Source organism: Rhipicephalus microplus, chromosome 2 (assembly GCF_043290135.1).
Source record: "Rhipicephalus microplus isolate Deutch F79 chromosome 2, USDA_Rmic, whole genome shotgun sequence".
NCBI classification, from domain to species: Eukaryota; Metazoa; Arthropoda; class Arachnida; order Ixodida; family Ixodidae; genus Rhipicephalus; species Rhipicephalus microplus.
In genome coordinates, this window is record NC_134701.1 from 230857966 (window position 1) to 230874775 (window position 16810).

Here is a 16810-nt window from a genome sequence, read left to right on the forward strand (position 1 = left end):
TTAACACGAAATATGTTAACAAATGACTCAATATGTTAAGCAAAAAAAAAAATAAGGCACTGGGTAAAAAAAAAAAGACCAATTGTGTTAGCACGGATCAGAAGATGGCAAATACGCTCAATACTGAGAGCAGTCTACAAAAGACATTAAGTAAGCAAGCAGAATAGATCTTCGTAATATTAAAATGAAAAAAAAACACAGAAAGAAAGAACAAACGAACCAAAGTATGAAGTAACCCTTACGCAACCAAATAACAAGAAAAAGAAGAGCTTATCAAAAGTTAGACTCTTGTTTCGCATTGTGAAATGATTATTTGCGCCGTCGCGAAGTGGTAGTGCTTCAGTGTGAACATTGTTTATTTCTGCCAACGTTTCAAATAGCGTGAGGCTTCTCTCTTTTTTTAAGGTGCATTCTACGCGTTCGTGGCGTTGGCAGCATCACAGCGATCATGTTGAAAAAAAAGTTGCTACCTAAGAAACTTTGAATAGGCGCTGAGTCTCCCAGACTCCACTCTGGAATGGGCGTCGGAGTTTCGAAAACGAATTTATCTTTGGAACTCAATGCGGGCACACATATAGTTATGACTAGACACAGAAAATTTGCACATGCACTGACGAGTAGCAAGCTTCATTTTTTTTCAATAGAACGGACATGCGCAGAGACGCTGGTGTTATTTTGGACAGACAGACGGACAGACAGACAGACAGACAGACGGACGGGCGGACGGACGGACGAACGGACGGACGGACGGATCGACGGACGAACGGACAGACGAATGGACGAACGGAGGGACGGACGGATGAACGGATGGATGGATAGACAGACGGACGGACCACTCCTTCTAAGAATCCATTGCATCTGCCAGCAATGTTTGTAATCCAAGCATTCAATCAAATGCCGGAAAACGCGTCAACGGGACGATTCCAGCATCAAAATGGGCGTGCTGCTGGCTTTTATGGGCTGTGTTCCTCAGATTCCCGCTGGAATAGCGAGAACTTTTCCGAGAGTTCCAATCCGTGAGGTCATCGCATTTTGTGTCCTGTATGTGTTTTTGTTCTTATAGAGAAACTGCCCAAATTGATGCTTTCCATCAATTTTCCGGGGACTACGTTCAGAAAGAAGGCCAAGCCTCTTAAGATGGCTTACGGCTCAATTTCCTCGATGGTAAAGTTTCCTCCTTGTGACCTTCGGCCCGCTTTTTCAAACGGACTATATAGTCATCATAAGCCCTGTTTGTCTCTGCAAGGAAACTAAATCTTCCAAAGCTTACTACTTTTACTGCGCGGACACTTCACTTCTCTCCTGCAATGTCGAAAGTATTTACAAAGGTGCAGTTCTTTCCTTTATGGTATCTCAAATAACATAAGGGTATTTGCGGACTATCTTTCGCCCACATTTTTTGGTGTTTAATCACTCACCACTATTTTTCTCTGCGTTGGTTTGCTTAAAACTGGAGCGCCACATTAGCGCAGAAAAGCTTTCTTGTGATCTGGCTTCGTTCTCTATTTGTCGCCTTTTTGTGTGTTTGTGAGCATGAAGTTGTAAGATACTCAAGTTCTTACGGCAGTATTTATTTCTTACGGCCCTTCCACCCGAAAGACGGTAGCCGTTGCTTCGTCTTAATCAATTGAGTCGAAGTAAATAATCCCTCCCAATGAACCTGTTTGCTGTAAGTCATCGCTTGGATTTTATACCACGGCTATACATATAGTTTACGAAAATACTGTATTTGAGCGTTTTATCGCATGAAATGTGTTAAAATAAAACAAAATGTTTTACGTAGTGCGTCACAAGCAAAACAGCCATTTAGGCTATGTATTATTGGTACGTTATTGATTCAAAAGTACAAAACGTGAGGAGCAGTGCGGAATAGGTACAAGAGAAGAGGACGACAATACAGGCTTACAGGTGCAGCTGTGTTGCTCTCTTTTCTTGTTTCTACTTCGTACTGTGTCCTTTTTTTTTAATCCTACATTGCTGTTGCATATTGCGAAGTTATAAATAACACCTCTTGAATTCAAGGTTGGTAATTTTTTGCAGTGAAAGTTGTTATTCGATCACAACAAGGGCCATTATTGGCGTTGTCCGCCTCTACTGGTACCCTTGACTGCTATCGCGCGAAACAACAGCAACAAAAACAACAAAAGCAAGGATATAAGCAAAAACTATCCGCGATGAAAGGGGGTTCAAACCCAGTATTCTACTGCATTCATGCGAGTTATTTTCTTGCTTTATTCGACAGAGCCATGCCGCTGCTCGAAACGTTTTGCGCAAATACCTATAGAGGTGTCATGTCGGAAATGAACCTTCTTAACACGTGTAATATAGCGTTGTGGAAAAGCAAAATAACAACCAGGCATCTCACAATACGAATTACGTAACGTGCAGGTCGTTGAATGCTTCTAAGTCATTACAAAGAGCCTGGACAACATTTTCATTGTATCAGCCACTCTTCAACAAAGTGCACAAACTGCAGCAACACGGCTATATTTGACACGTTGGCTAAGGCACGCTGCCGTAGTTTCGTGTGCGTCTCTCTTTCTCTCTTGTGTTCTTGTCGGGGTGTGCTATATATAGCCATTTGAATATTTGATATAGTTGAAATTGGTTCATGTTTAGAAAGGGCAAAAAAAAAAAAACACTTGGTGACGAAGCAGAGAATACACAGCACAGGCGCAAATCACTTCTGGTAGCGCCCCGCCGCGGTGGTCTAGTGGCTAAGGTACTCGGCTGCTGACACGCACGTCACGGGATCAAATCTCGGCTGCGGCGGCTGCATTTCCGATGGAGGCGGAAATGTTGTAGGCCCGTGTGCTCAGATTTGAGTGCACGTTAAAGAACCCCAGGAGGTCAAAATTTCCGGAGCCCTCCACTACGGTGTCTCTCATAATCATATGATAATTTTTGGACGTTAAACCCACATATCAATCAATCATCAATCACTTCTGGTACCACATCAGCGCACATAGCGATACCACTCGAAGAAACAAACACAAAATTGCAGAAGAGGGATATCTCTTCGCTTGACAAGGCAACGTAAATATTACTTACGCCGTCATATTTGTGTTTAAATAAAAAAAAAATCGGCATATCCCACGTACCTACGAAACAACGTTATGCGAAGCATGCGGAGGGAAGGTCATCGTGTTGCAATTTTTTTATTGTCCTAAATATGTCTACAAACGTTGCACGCACAGACATATGTTGAAGAGTTGCATATGTTTATATAACCAGTCATCTGCACTTGTGCAACGATGCCGACGGGAACATACGTATTAGCAACACCAGAAGCTGATATGAAGCGCTGATGCTCGCGAGTATGCTGGCCCTGAACACTGCCACATAAATCCACTTCAGCGCATGGCAACTAATCACAATTGACGTTAACCCGAAGTGATGGGTGTATGAAAAAAGCACATGTGTAATGTTTATAAAAGTGGGTAGGCAGCACTGCAAACGCTATTGACGTTTCACGAAGATTTGCGTCTATATGGAGAGCAGTTCAGAGACCGGAAGTGGCTCTGTGGTAAAATGCTTCATTGCCACGCCGAATGCTTGGGTTCGATTCAGGCTGGGACCCTATCGATCGATCGATATGTGGGGTTTAACGTCCCGAAACCATCATATGATTATGAGAGACACCGTAGTGGAGGGCTCCAGAAATTTCGACCACCTGGGGTTCTTTAACGTGCACCCAAATCTGAGCACATGGGCCTACAACATTTCCGCCTCCATAGGAACTGCAGCCGCCGCAGCCGGGATTCAAACCCGCGACCTGCAGGTCAGTAGCCAGCTGGGACCCTGAAATTTATTCTCTGCATTCGTCGGGTTGACGCTACCGATTTCGGTTATTTCTTAACGCTCGCACGTGGAAACTGCCCATGTGTGTTCTCGTCGTTACTGGGTCGATACTAAGTGTCAATCACCTGTGGCACATAACCACATACCAGTGGCACATACCCGCCCGCGGGTATGTGCCACTGTCTGGCTAGACGTGTTTAACGACATACGTGAGGTCTTGAGCAGCGCGTCATATTCGTCAAACCATCTTAATCTTCCATGCTAATTTTGGTTCACGCCAAGTTAAGGGGGTGACCACGAGAGCATTCAAATGTAAGCGGCTAAATAGATAGATATATAGAAAGATAGATAGATACGTTCAAAGTCACCGAAGTTCGCTAAGCAATGCTTCGCATTTAAAAAGCAGTAGTTAGAAAGCGATTGTCTAGTGTGTATTCGCTACTTCGTCCCCGTGTTGATTGATTGATAAGTGAAGTTTAACGTCCCAAAACCACCATATGATTGACAGACGCCGTAGTGGAGGGCTCCGGAAATTTCGACTACCTGGGGTTATTTTATGTGCACCCAAATCTTAGCACACGGGCCCAGAACTTCGTCCCCGTGTTTCAGCGGGTTTTGGAAATGCGCGGCTTCTCCAACTTTCGCTGCGACTGTGATGCACTTTCCGCGAAGCATTGACGATCTGGCTGCGCTATACTCACAATCAAGCAAAATAAAAAAAGAGAGTGAACGGAAAAGGTTGCTTGATGCCACTATCGCGTTTTCTGGCTTTTGAAGTTCGAAGAAATAAGCGAGCAGCTGTGTGCTCCACGAAATCCGGTGAAAAAATATGCAACATCTCACGTTGCGAGACCTATCGTTACTTTCAGGAACGCAAGATATGTTCTTTGCCTCTTCCTGAGACATGGCAGTAGCGACTTGGGGGCCGCGTAAGAGTCTGGATAGATAGATAGATAGATAGATAGATAGATAGATAGATAGATAGATAGATAGATAGATAGATAGATAGATAGATAGATAGATAGATAGATAGATAGATAGATAGATAGATAGATAGATAGATAGATAGATAGATAGATAGATAGATAGATAGATAGATAGATAAATAGATAGATAGATAGATAGATAGATAGATAGATAGATAGATAGATAGATAGATAGATAGATAGATAGATAGATAGATAGATAGATAGATAGATAGATAGATAGATAGATAGATAGATAGATAGATAGATAGATAGATAGATAGATTGTTTCATTGGTACCCTACTCTTGAAAGAAAAGGGAAGGGGAAATGGGAATAGGTGGGCGGAACGGATTTCCGAGGCCTGTTGTCATTGTGTCATTGAGCGCTTTAAAGCCATTGAACTGTCAGCTTCATTAAACCAGCAAATGCTTCCCTTAAGCTTCCATATGCCGATAGTACATTTATCGTTTGCTTGCTTAGCGATTTCATAAAAATAGGAGTGTGAGTTTGAGAGAGAAAGAAAGATGGAGGAGAAGCACGGAAGTTAAAGTCATGTCACCAAGATACATAACTAGACTTCGAAAAACGCGTTTGTGGGAAATTAGCAATTAGGAAACACGCAAAGGATCCTTACCGCGTCGTCGATGTCATGTCAAAGTGCCACACTCTCTGTTATAGCTTGGAAAGCACCCTCGGTTCCTTTGTACTGAATTTCAAAGACACATCCGTCCATTCCGGAGTCTCCCTTTAATCAACGTACAACGCACGTAACAGTTTCGAGTCTCTTTACACGTGAAGTGCCACCGTCGCCTCTCCGTCTTCGGAAGGGTCGAGCCAATCAGCCACAGACCGGCGTTCGGTGTGGCTTGCGCTGGTGGAGCCGATTTGAGTGGCTGCTTTAAATAGATACCTTGGAGAGCATCAGCCATAAAGAGAACGGTTCTGTGATTTGCAGTACTTCCAGGCGAGCGTGCCTTGAAAGAAACGAAGAAAATCTAGCTGAACGAAGTCGTTCGGGGCCATTTACCGTTCGCTGATTCAGGGCTTAGTTCAAAGAGTATAAGGTGAAGAGACGTAGAATAAAGTACGGTGGGTCGTTTCAGAAACCCCGTTCCTCGATGTTCGAGAGGTAATTGAGCAGAGAACGGAAAGTGCCACCAATAAAATTCCTCCGTTATCTGTTTTTTTTTATTCATAAAAAGCGAAGATGACTCGTGTTTCGAAGAAACAACAGCTATGCAGAATTCAATCTTTATGCTTCCTACTGACAGTGCTGAGATAGCTAACCTAATAAAAAAACTTAAGAGCAATGTGACGCCAGGTATAGACGAAATCACTGCAGCTGAACTAAAGTTGATATGTCCGCTAATATCCGAGGCGCTTGCTTACATAGTAAATCTTGTACTAAAAACAGGCGTGTTTCCGGCACAGTTAAAAGTTGCAAGGGTAACCCCAATTTACAAAGGAGGTGGCATTAATAATATGTCAAATTATAGACCCGTTTCAGTACTTTCGACATTATCAAAGGTTTTTGAAGGCGTTATTCACGTCAGGTTGTTATCCTTTTTCAATAAGTATGGCATCATCACAACATGTCAGTATGGTTTTCAGAAAAATAAGTCTACTGAACAAGCGTTAACGATTATTAAAGATCAAATAATTACAAATATGGAAAATAAGAAATTTACGCTTGGTTTATTTTTGGACTTAAAAAAAGCCTTTGATTCAATACATTATGATATATTGTTACGGAAACTATCACGGTACGGCATACGTGGGGTCACCCTTAAGCTATTACAAAACTATTTGCATAACCGGTATCAACTAGTACAAATGAAGACAGCTACATCAAGTCGGCTTCAGTTGACCCAAGGAGTTCCGCAGGGTTCTATACTGGGTCCTTTGCTCTTTTTGCTTTATGTTAATGATATTGTATGTATACCCGCCTCACCACAGCTTATTATGTATGCAGACGACACAAATGTATTTTTCACATCAGATCACTTAGAAATACTAGAAAAAAATGTAAATGAATATATGACGTCACTCTCAAACTGGCTTAAACAAAACAAGCTACAGTTAAATGCCAAGAAGACGACATATATCATATTTCGCCCAATAAATAAACATGTTAAATATGACATAAAGATAAGCTTTGACGGGAACATCATAAAACGAGAAAAACATCAAAAATTTCTTGGGGTATGGTTCAGTGAAGATTTAACGTGGAATGTCCACGTTAATCATTTAGTTAGGCAACTTGCGGGAACGGTAGGATGCCTGTACAGAATTGGTTCCCTCATTCCTCAGTGGCTGAAGAAAAATTTGTACAGTGCCCTATTCTATTCGAGACTTTGTTACGGCGTACTAGTATGGGGTACCACAACAGCGAAAAATTATAACAAACTTATAATGCTACAAAAGAAAATACTTCGCTGTTATGAAAATTACCAGGGTAGAATAGACCGTTTGCGCACTTCAGTGCTCTTTGATAAACATGAAATCTTAAAGGCAAACCAAATATATTATTTTAAACTGCTTCAAGAGGTACACAAAAATAAGTGGTATAAACAAAAAGAAAATGACCAACGTTATCCTGCAAGAAGAAACTTGCAGCGTTTACCGAGAACCAGGACAAATTACGGAAAGCAAACACTGCATTACCAATCAACGCGAATAGTAAATGAATTCCAAAATGGCTTGCAGTTTGACGTCAGTCTAGGGACATTTAAAAAACAAGTTAAAGAAATTTTGATCAAAAAAGAAATAACTTATCATCGCTAATCTATATTGTGTAAAAAAAGTAGGTAGAATGTTAATGTTAAGAAAGTAAGTAGTTCATTGTGGCATACGATGCATCCATTTTTTGTTCCTGCATCTGTATTATGCTAAGTGTATTATGTGTTGCTTGTTTTTTATTCCTGTATTTCTTTTGTTAGCGCTCATGTGGTACATGACATGTTAGAGTTTTTGTTGCTTGTTTGTATCTGCAAAAAAAAAAAAAAAAAGTGCATCTGTGACGAACTACAGGTGCAGAGGCCTTTGTCAGGCGTATGAAACGCCTTTTGCTTCTGTATCCTTTTTCTTGCCTTTCAAGAAATAAAATAAATTACTACTACTACTACTACTAAGCCTACTGGCTTAAGTGCAATTTTGGGCGCAACGTGTTATCTAATGTACAATATTGTTATATTGTTTGCAATAAATTCTAAAACCGTGAAAAACAGTCATCGGGAAATACTTCTTTTGCAGTGTCGACCACAGGGGAGACACTGCTGCACCCGTGATACTTTTTTCTGTGTGGGGTTTTTTTTTTCGTCTTTCAAGTACGCGATACTTGAAAGTTGTGTTGTTCTTTAAGCAGCACCGACTGCTAAGATTGAGATAGAGTGAATGTATGCAAAAATGAAAAAAAAGGCGACAAGGAACCAAACAGTTAAAGGAAACTTAAACGTGAAATAGAACGACATGATGACATTACATTAACAACTCAAAGAAGAGGTAATCAAGAAAACATATGGATAACACGTATATAAGGGTTAAACACAATTCACGACAATGATCATATAAATCACTTAAGATCAATGAAACCCGAGCTCTGTTCTACTGTTAGAATGATGAAGTACAGAAGAGTGAGTGAGTGTGAACTTTATTTTGGTTCAAAGAGGAAGAGGCTGGGCTGGACCGGAGGCTCCACTAGAAAAGGTAGACTTCATTTTCGCATGAAACGCGAATTTGCTAGCCACTGCCACTTTTAGGAAGACAATGCTCCTTTCTGTAAGATCTTATTACCAACACGATTCGTTAACGGCCTGTAATCCGGGGGCTCAAACTGCTAACGGACCGAAAAAGAATTTTGTGAAGAAACTGATCTGAAGTATCGGACTGTTGTCGCGCGTTTCGCTGGCACGAAAAATTATCAGCGTGTCGCCAACGTTCTTCAATCATGTGACTGATTGTAGACTTGGCTAGCACCACCATGGGTGCGCTTGACACGTGTTCTATATCTCTCATTCTATTTCTTCATTCATGTATTCACTCGTGCATTCCTTAGCACTGATGAAGGATAGCAAGCTCGATGTGCGTCTTTTTAGGCTGCCTCCCTGTCATCGCTTCTCTCTCCCTATCACGCTTTTAGAACGTGTTGCCCTCACTTACATTTCATTGTTCCTTTCGCAGAGCCCGTGAGCGATCTTGCACCTCGCATGACCGAGACCCGAAGGTTGGTGCAGGTGGTGCAAGGGCAAGAAGCGGTGCTGCCGTGCGTTGCACAGGGCCATCCGCCCCCTGCTCCCTCGTGGTTTCGTGTGACCGACCGCACGCAAAAGGGACCGACTGCGGTTTCGAGCCTCAGAGATGACGTCATCCCCATGATGTCATCGGACAGAACGCTGCTCCGCTTCGGCGGTTCGATACTGGTGATACGCTCAGTCAGTGTCAAGGATGGCGGGAAGTACATCTGCGTTGCCAATAGCTCAGCCGGGCAAGAAAATGTGTTCACGGAAGTGCTTGTATCCGGTAAGAATTGGAGTTCGAATTCACCAGTTGTCTTTAGCAAGTGGTCTTCGCGATCGGTCAGCCTGCTTCGCCGATTGTATAACGAGCGTTAGTACTGTCTGAAATATTCTCTTTCGATGGTTTCTGCGTGAAAATGTTTTTTTATTATCCAAGGACAATGTGGTGTGCTGGTTGGCGGTTCGATAGCGCCGTCCGGCCAAGCAAAATCATGGGCTGGGTTATGTTTTGTAGCATCTGCGCATCATCAGGCGAGAACCATGTCCGTGCTATATACCGTCACAGCAATACATATTATTTCGTTTTCTTTTATTATAGCAAAAATAACTAATAACTATGACAGATGCATTTTTCCGTAATAGATTGATTGATATGTGAGGTTTAACGTCTCAAAACCACCATATGATTATGAAAGACGCTGTAGTCGAGGGCTCCGGAAATTTCGACCACCTGGGGTTCTTTAACGTGCACCCAAATCTGAGCACACGGGCCTACAACATTTCCGCCTCCATCGGAAATGCAGCCGCCGCAGCCGGGATTCGATCCCGAGACCTACGGGTCAGCAGCCGAGTACCTTAGCCACTAGAACACCGCGGCGAGGCATTTTTTTCGTAATAGAAAACTAACGAGAAAGTTTTTTAATGATGAATTTAAATGTATTCTATTTGACTTGAAATGCGTATATTCCTAATACCGAATATTTTGCGATTATTTTTTTTTTGAATAATCAGCGTGGAGAGAAAAATCCGAGAGACAAAATGTTGAGACAGCAAGGGATCATTCTACTTTTTTTTAAAAATTGAGTTACCCATATGCATGCGGCCCAGCTTTTATGAGTATATATACGCTGTAGCGATAACCGCATAAAGGCGTTATTGCATAAAACTGGCTTGTCGCCAAAGAGAACGTGTCACTGATCCGCTATCAGCATCTGGTCGTGGGACCAAGGGCATTACAATTGAATACGGGTACATATGTGGAATTTACGTACGCGCCTTCATGGCAAGCAAATGACGCGCGTGTTATGTTGATACTGAGGCCCATTATGCGATGAGTGGTCTACCTGTTTCATTATAAGGCTCAGTGAATGTGCGGTCCTCGTGTCGAAATTGCCTCATTTTTACACCGCAGTTTTGTTTAAAGGCTGGTGAAAAAGAGTGGCATTCCATACTGTATATAGTCACCTCTGTATTTCAATGTATACGTACAAAATATCCCGAATGCTCTGGTCATTGATGTGTGCGAGCTTAGCTCAGTTCACATAATTGTAGTAGTCGTTGCAAATTGAAAGTAATCGGAATGTTCATTTGTTAAAGTTTAGTGAGTATTTTTTGCAAATAAAATGCTACGAAATTCTAGAGCCCCTCTGAAATAGTTGCTTTATACTATTCGGAAACTACTTGAATAGTATTGGGTTTGTATTCGTATTCCATTAGGTGTCATCACTAGTCGCTTCGTATTCGACTCGGTTCTAAGATTCGCTACGTGCGCACCACTAAAAATAATGTGCAAGCACTGAGCACTTCAGAATCACCTCTGTGCAACGTTATTTCTTACGTAAAAAACGCAAAAACTATAGCTCTATGTGTGCCGCATGTCTTTGCAAGCAATGCTTGCCTCTATTATTACATGTACGTTTCCATGCAGTCCGCTGCAGTGGATCAGTGGTTACGCTTCTAGGCTGCTGGCCCGATGGTCGCAGGTTCGATACCGGCGGCGGTGGTAGCATTGCGATGGCAGCTGCTATAGATGCCCGTCTACTGCACGTTAAAAAAAATGAGGTAGTCGAAATTTCCGGAGCCCTCCACTGCTGCATCCATCATAATTATTTCGTGCTTTTGGGACGCAGAATCCCAGATGTCGTTTCATTTCCTCACTTGAGCATTACTTACCTGCCATTGTGCCTGCATGACTGCTGAGACGCAGGCCACGGGATTGAATCATGGCCGCTGCGGCCGCATCCTCGATGGAGACGAAAATGCTCGAGACCCGTGTGATTAGATTTAGGCACTCGTTGAAGAACCCTAGGTGGCCGAATTTCCGGAACCCTCCTCTATACGGCAGTCCACATAATCATATCGTAATCTTGGGACGTTAAACCCCCAAAAATTGATTTATATTTAGCATTACTTGCTGGCATCTTTTTTCTTCACAGGAGTGTTCTCTCAGGATCATTTGCGAATAGCCTTTGTCACTGCTACGTTGCTGTCACAATTATTAGAATGTCCCAAAAGCTTGGATCTGGACATTTAGGTTACCCATACCTGCTTTGTCTTCATCATGACTCATTTGAGCACCTGTCACTGGCTAAAACTTGGCTAGTGCTATCACTCGGTGCATGCAGACCATGCCAAAATGTACACACAGGAACCTTCATCATTGTTTGCGCACGTTCCGATAAGATTTTGTGCCCTACGCTGGCAGTGGCCATTATTCTGCAACTAAAGCGAGCTCCATCGATGACGCTGGCATATTCCTTAACGCATATGTCTGAAAAACCGGTGTGTTTCACCGATGATCAGATGGCTGACTTCCGATGACCATGCTCGCCGCTGTCATTCTGCAACGGTGGTGCTCGCTTGTACTTTTAATGTGTTTTTATTGAGCACAAGTCGGTTGAAAAACTCGCAGGATTTCTTATGCATTCACCTCGAACGACTTCAAGGTGAAAGCCTTTTTCTTCTTCTTAGTCGATTGTATTGATCCTCGTTCTCGCAGGAAAGCTTTCTACACCGAACACACACAGAGAGAGAGAGCAACAACTTTATTTCTCTACACCGAACAAGGGTTCGTGGGGCCTCCACGATGGATGGCATCGCTGGTTTTTGCACCTGATATAGTCTTGCAACATTGCCTCCAAGATCGACCCACGTTTGACCATGCGATGTTGTCACACAATGGCGTAATCATCGTGGGGCGTCATCGTCGTGACGTAACAGTGATATGACGATGACGCCACCAGATCGTAATCTCCGATCACGTGATGTTTTTTTCATCGTTGGGGTTGACGCCGACGCTCATCTTTCCCTTCTGATGAGGCATCCGTGGGGTCATCAACTCATCGCCTTAATGTCGTATCGATGAGCCACCTTATAAGGCCTCATCGATGCGTCAAGGATGTGAGGCACATGATTTATTTGTGGGGTTTAACGTCCCAAAACCACCATATGATTATGAGAGACGCCGTAGTGGAGGGCTCCGGAAATTTTGACCACCTGGGGTTCTTTAACGTGCACCCAAATCTGAGTACACGGGCCTACAACATTTCCGCCTCCATCGGAAATGCAGCTGCCGCAGCCGGGAATCGAACCCGCGACCTGCGGGTCAGTAGCCGAGTACCTTAGCCACTAGACCACCGCGGCGGGGCGGATGTGAGGTACATTAAAGCAACAAGGATCTTAATAACAGAACCTTTACCGGTTAAATTGCTCACTCCCTGACCGCCGCATCCACGCGAAGATGTCAATTGTTGCTTACTGCACGGCATGGCTGGGCAAGACTGGCGATATATGCTGTATATACCCTGACGTTACTTTCTCACGCCTTCTCTCCCCCTAGCTCCGCTGTCTGCTCGCATCGAGTCGGCCGCGCAAGTAGTGGACGCTGGCAGAAACGTCAACGTCACCTGCCGTGTGACCGGACAGCCCGTGCACGGCGTGCTGTGGACTCGCAACGGCCGGCCTCTCTTTGCCGCATCTTCTGGCCGCGAAGGAATCGGTGGCGATGTGCTTACGCAGTCTTCCTCGCCGAGGGTGAGGCTGATTTCCCGCGACGTGCTACAAATTGTCGCTGCGAAGCGTCAGGACGGCGGAATGTACCAGTGTCTCGTCTTCAACGGGGACGATTCTGCTCAAGGAAGCGCGGAAATTATCGTCCGAGGTGAGAGGGTGGTGTTGCGAGTCGAAGTAAAGTTTGATGTCTTGATGAATAATTTCTTTTTATTGCTACTTGAATTGTAAGTACACTCGAGACATATCTTTCTCGTCGCCATCATGTTACGAACAAAGTGCAAATCAATGACATCGCCTAACGCGTCGTATGTTTCCTGTGTGAGCGAAATCTTGAGAGGACTGTAAACGTACGCGGCCTTCGCACACATGATACGCGCCGGCCGTCGCCATTGGGCGAAGGAAGATGAACAGCTACCGGTGAGGGGCTGTGTCGCTTGCGCAGCAAGTGCAAACTTTGATCGAAAGAGCGCTATTGCTCATGCTATCTTGACAGACATCAGTAGACGGCTCCTATACCCCTGTAGCCGATGTGCTTTCACCACAAACTTCACGATGAGCACGGAAATCGACTCGATCCTTGGAGTGCGCGTGTCCTCTTCCGATAGCGCTTTGTAGAAGACCTGCATGCGCCGGCTTGGTCACTACTAAGGTAGTCAGCTGCTTCCCTTACTTCGTACAGCATTCCAATTTGTTGGTATGGCATTCATTTTTCCACCCTTGCGGAGAAACTGCGACCTTTGTAGAAGTCCTAGTTTCACCTTGACAAAGTGCGTTTATTTATATGCTCTGAAAATATTACGGGTGGCCGTTTTTAAGTGCAGTCATGTCGACAACATTAATCTTTAGAAATGTAGTATAACGAACTTATGAAGCGCCCATAATTTAATGATAGCAACAATCGTCGCTCAAGTGAATTGAAATTAGCATTGGTGCCTATTAGAAACTGAAAGCTTTTTGGAAGCGAGCTTTATATTACGACAGGCTATTCACCGTGTGCAGTCTATAGAGGGCAATTTTCTAATTGCCGTGGATTCTTATATGTGCTTTCTTAGATATTCTTCTTCATGGAAGTTTTCATATTACTCGAAAGAGTTAAGTCTCGAACTATTCAAATCAAAGCATGTATCTGCGGGCTCGGGAATTTCCTCTACCGAAAAACACGAACAAGCGTTTCTGAAGGTTCTGGTGGCCGAGATAATTTTAGATGCGCAAGCATCTTATACTCGCGCCTTGTAGTGCGCCGTCCGCGCCGTCCGCACCGCTTCTCGAACATTCGACAGCTGACGCGCGCGCATGCGCCGTCGCGCCGTCGCCCACCATCTGTGCCGCGCGCGCTTCTCCTTCGAGAACATTCGACAGCTGACAGCGCATGCGCCGTCGCGCCGTCGCCATCTGTGCCGCGCGCGCGCTTCTCCTTTGAGAACATTCAACAGCTGACAGTGCATGCGCCGTCGCGCTGTATATATACTCAAGGTCGGCGCTCGCTCGCTCAGTTGCCGCTCGTCGGTTGGTTTGTACGGCGCGTCGACGTCCAAGGTCGCGGTGAAATGAATTCCAACGAATCCACAAACACAATGATCGACGTCCCTTCGACCAGCGCCGTCCTTTCGCATACGTGTGTACGTGTTCACTCATTTAACACCCCCTCCTACAACCACGTTAACCAATTTAGCCATCGACCCAAGTAAGTCGCAATTTAACACCCCATTTCACAACCACGTTAACCAATTTAGCCATCGACCCAAGTAAGTCGCACTTTAACACCCCGTTAACCAATTATAAGCTCCGCATCCTCCTCAGTGTTCCCCCGAGGGAAGCTGCGGGCAATTTTTTTATCGAATAAATGTTCTGCCCAAGAAATAGTTGTAGTCAGTGTGGTAATTAAAGGGCCTGTTACAAAATGGAGACATCGCTGTTGAAAGAACTGGAAGTTTCATCAGCCAGGATCAATATCCTCATTTATCAGAGCAGCGACGGAGACAGGCTCCAAAATGTTGAGACTTGTCGTAGGATACGAGACACTTCTATGGGAAGCAGTCACAGTTATATAGTTGGCGTGAATATAACTTATATTTAATGTTTTATTGGTAACTAAAAAGAAGAGACACCTCATTTGCGTCAGTGATCTTTCTGTGCGTAACGGTGACTCTTTTGCGTCGTCTTCTCACAGCTTTTGTCTTAATTACTCGGGCGCGGTGCTTTGCATATTTCGTAAAAGGCGTTTGCCAATGTCATCGTTGACCTTTTGCAAGGCAGCAGCCTGCACCAGTTTATGGTAACTGCCACGATATTTTTGTATTTAACTTAAAGAAAAAGCATGAGAAATCTCCTGCTTGTTTCTATGACATCGCCACCCTGGTACGCCCATTCACTGCCTGAGCTACCAGTCGATGTCAATCAATGTCGCTTTCACATTCCACAAGTGCTACTACGCTTACTCATTTCAAACTATAGTGTCACTTTCTGTGAAATAAATGGTTAAGGCAAGCGTATATCGTCCGTATTAAATTAGCATCACTGCCGAGTTCCAAATAAGTGTCTTTTGTCACTACACAGATATCTTAGATGCCTTGGAGGAATTTCGTAGAGGTTCCTTGTCTGGATGCACCCCCCCCATCACCTCTCCTCACAGCGTTCAGTGAACTGTGACCATTAGTAAACCGAGAAGGCGCAGCTGGTTCGATCCGCTGTGCAGTTGACTCTCCCAGATAACTTTTGTTTCGTGGAGTTACATTGAGTTCTTGTACATAAGCAACCAAAAATAACCCGAAGTAATGCAGCTCTTGATACCACACAGAATTGATGGCTGTCGCGGTGCTGGACTTTCTCAAGACAATCCGGGATGTGTGACCGTCTGCGATTCATTTTGCGATTAGCGACCTGGTGTGCGCACGCATCGCTCGCTCTCTCTCTTTCATTTTCGTTTTTTGTCTACACACTCTCGTGAGCTCTGGTGCAGGGTAGCAAACCTGGTGTGATCTGGTTCATATCTCCGCCTGTTTTTTTTTCACCTTCTCTCCCTCTACTCGTCCAAAGACCAGCAGGCACGTGGTACTGGAGTAGCGGTGCAGTTGCAGTTTCTGCGAACAGTGCCGTACTTCACGTGTTTCTCGCACGACCAGTCGACCGGGTCGCGTCGATTGATGCAAACAGGGCCCGCTGTCTGACGAAGCAGGCTGCCAGGAGGTGGCGCCCCAGCTCGCTCGTTTTCACCGCTCAGAGCAGCGCCTCTTGTTCTCCCGTAGCAGCAGAGCCGCGGTTAATTGAATTTGGGAGCTTTGAGGCGGACACACTTTGTTTTGAGCCAAGTTCTGCGGCGTGTGCCCCGGCGTAGGTCGTGGTATTAGCTTCGCACGGAAACGCGAGGCGAGGCAACAAGATTAGCCATCGTGTTATTTAGGGAGCGTCGGGTTTGTTTTTGTTTGCTTGTTTTGCTCATTTAAGGCTTATGAGTTTATTTTACTTCGAGAACGACAAGGGTGACGAGCTCGCCGTACTTTCTCGTAACGAAAGTTTGTTGTGAAATCGGGAACGACTTAAAGAAAAACGTTAAGCTCTGCGTAGTCTGAGAAACTTCTCGTGTGTAATGACTCACACAAAATAAAATAGTGTTCAGCATTTGTTGAGCGCCATTAATCACGAGCGCATCCTAAACACGCTGGTGTGGAGAAAATAAACTGAAGGCCAAGATTTCAGGAACAGGCCATGAATACACATCTAAGATGGCGCTTTATCTTTTTATGCATTGAAATAGTTCCAACATGAACGGCATAGTTCGCAGTGCGCTGAGGCAACT

General features: G+C 44.3%; 1 protein-coding gene across 1 annotated transcript in view; it reads left to right on the forward strand.

Annotated features, from left to right (window-relative positions):
• The window catches only part of LOC119169526 (cell adhesion molecule Dscam1), a 111644-nt gene that overhangs the window by 60423 nt on the left and 34411 nt on the right, over nucleotides 1-16810 (forward strand). The window contains exons 6-7 of the mRNA XM_075877172.1: nucleotides 8948-9286; nucleotides 12842-13162. Coding sequence (XP_075733287.1) covers nucleotides 8948-9286; nucleotides 12842-13162 — 660 coding nt within the window. The remainder of the gene's footprint in view (nucleotides 1-8947; nucleotides 9287-12841; nucleotides 13163-16810) is intronic.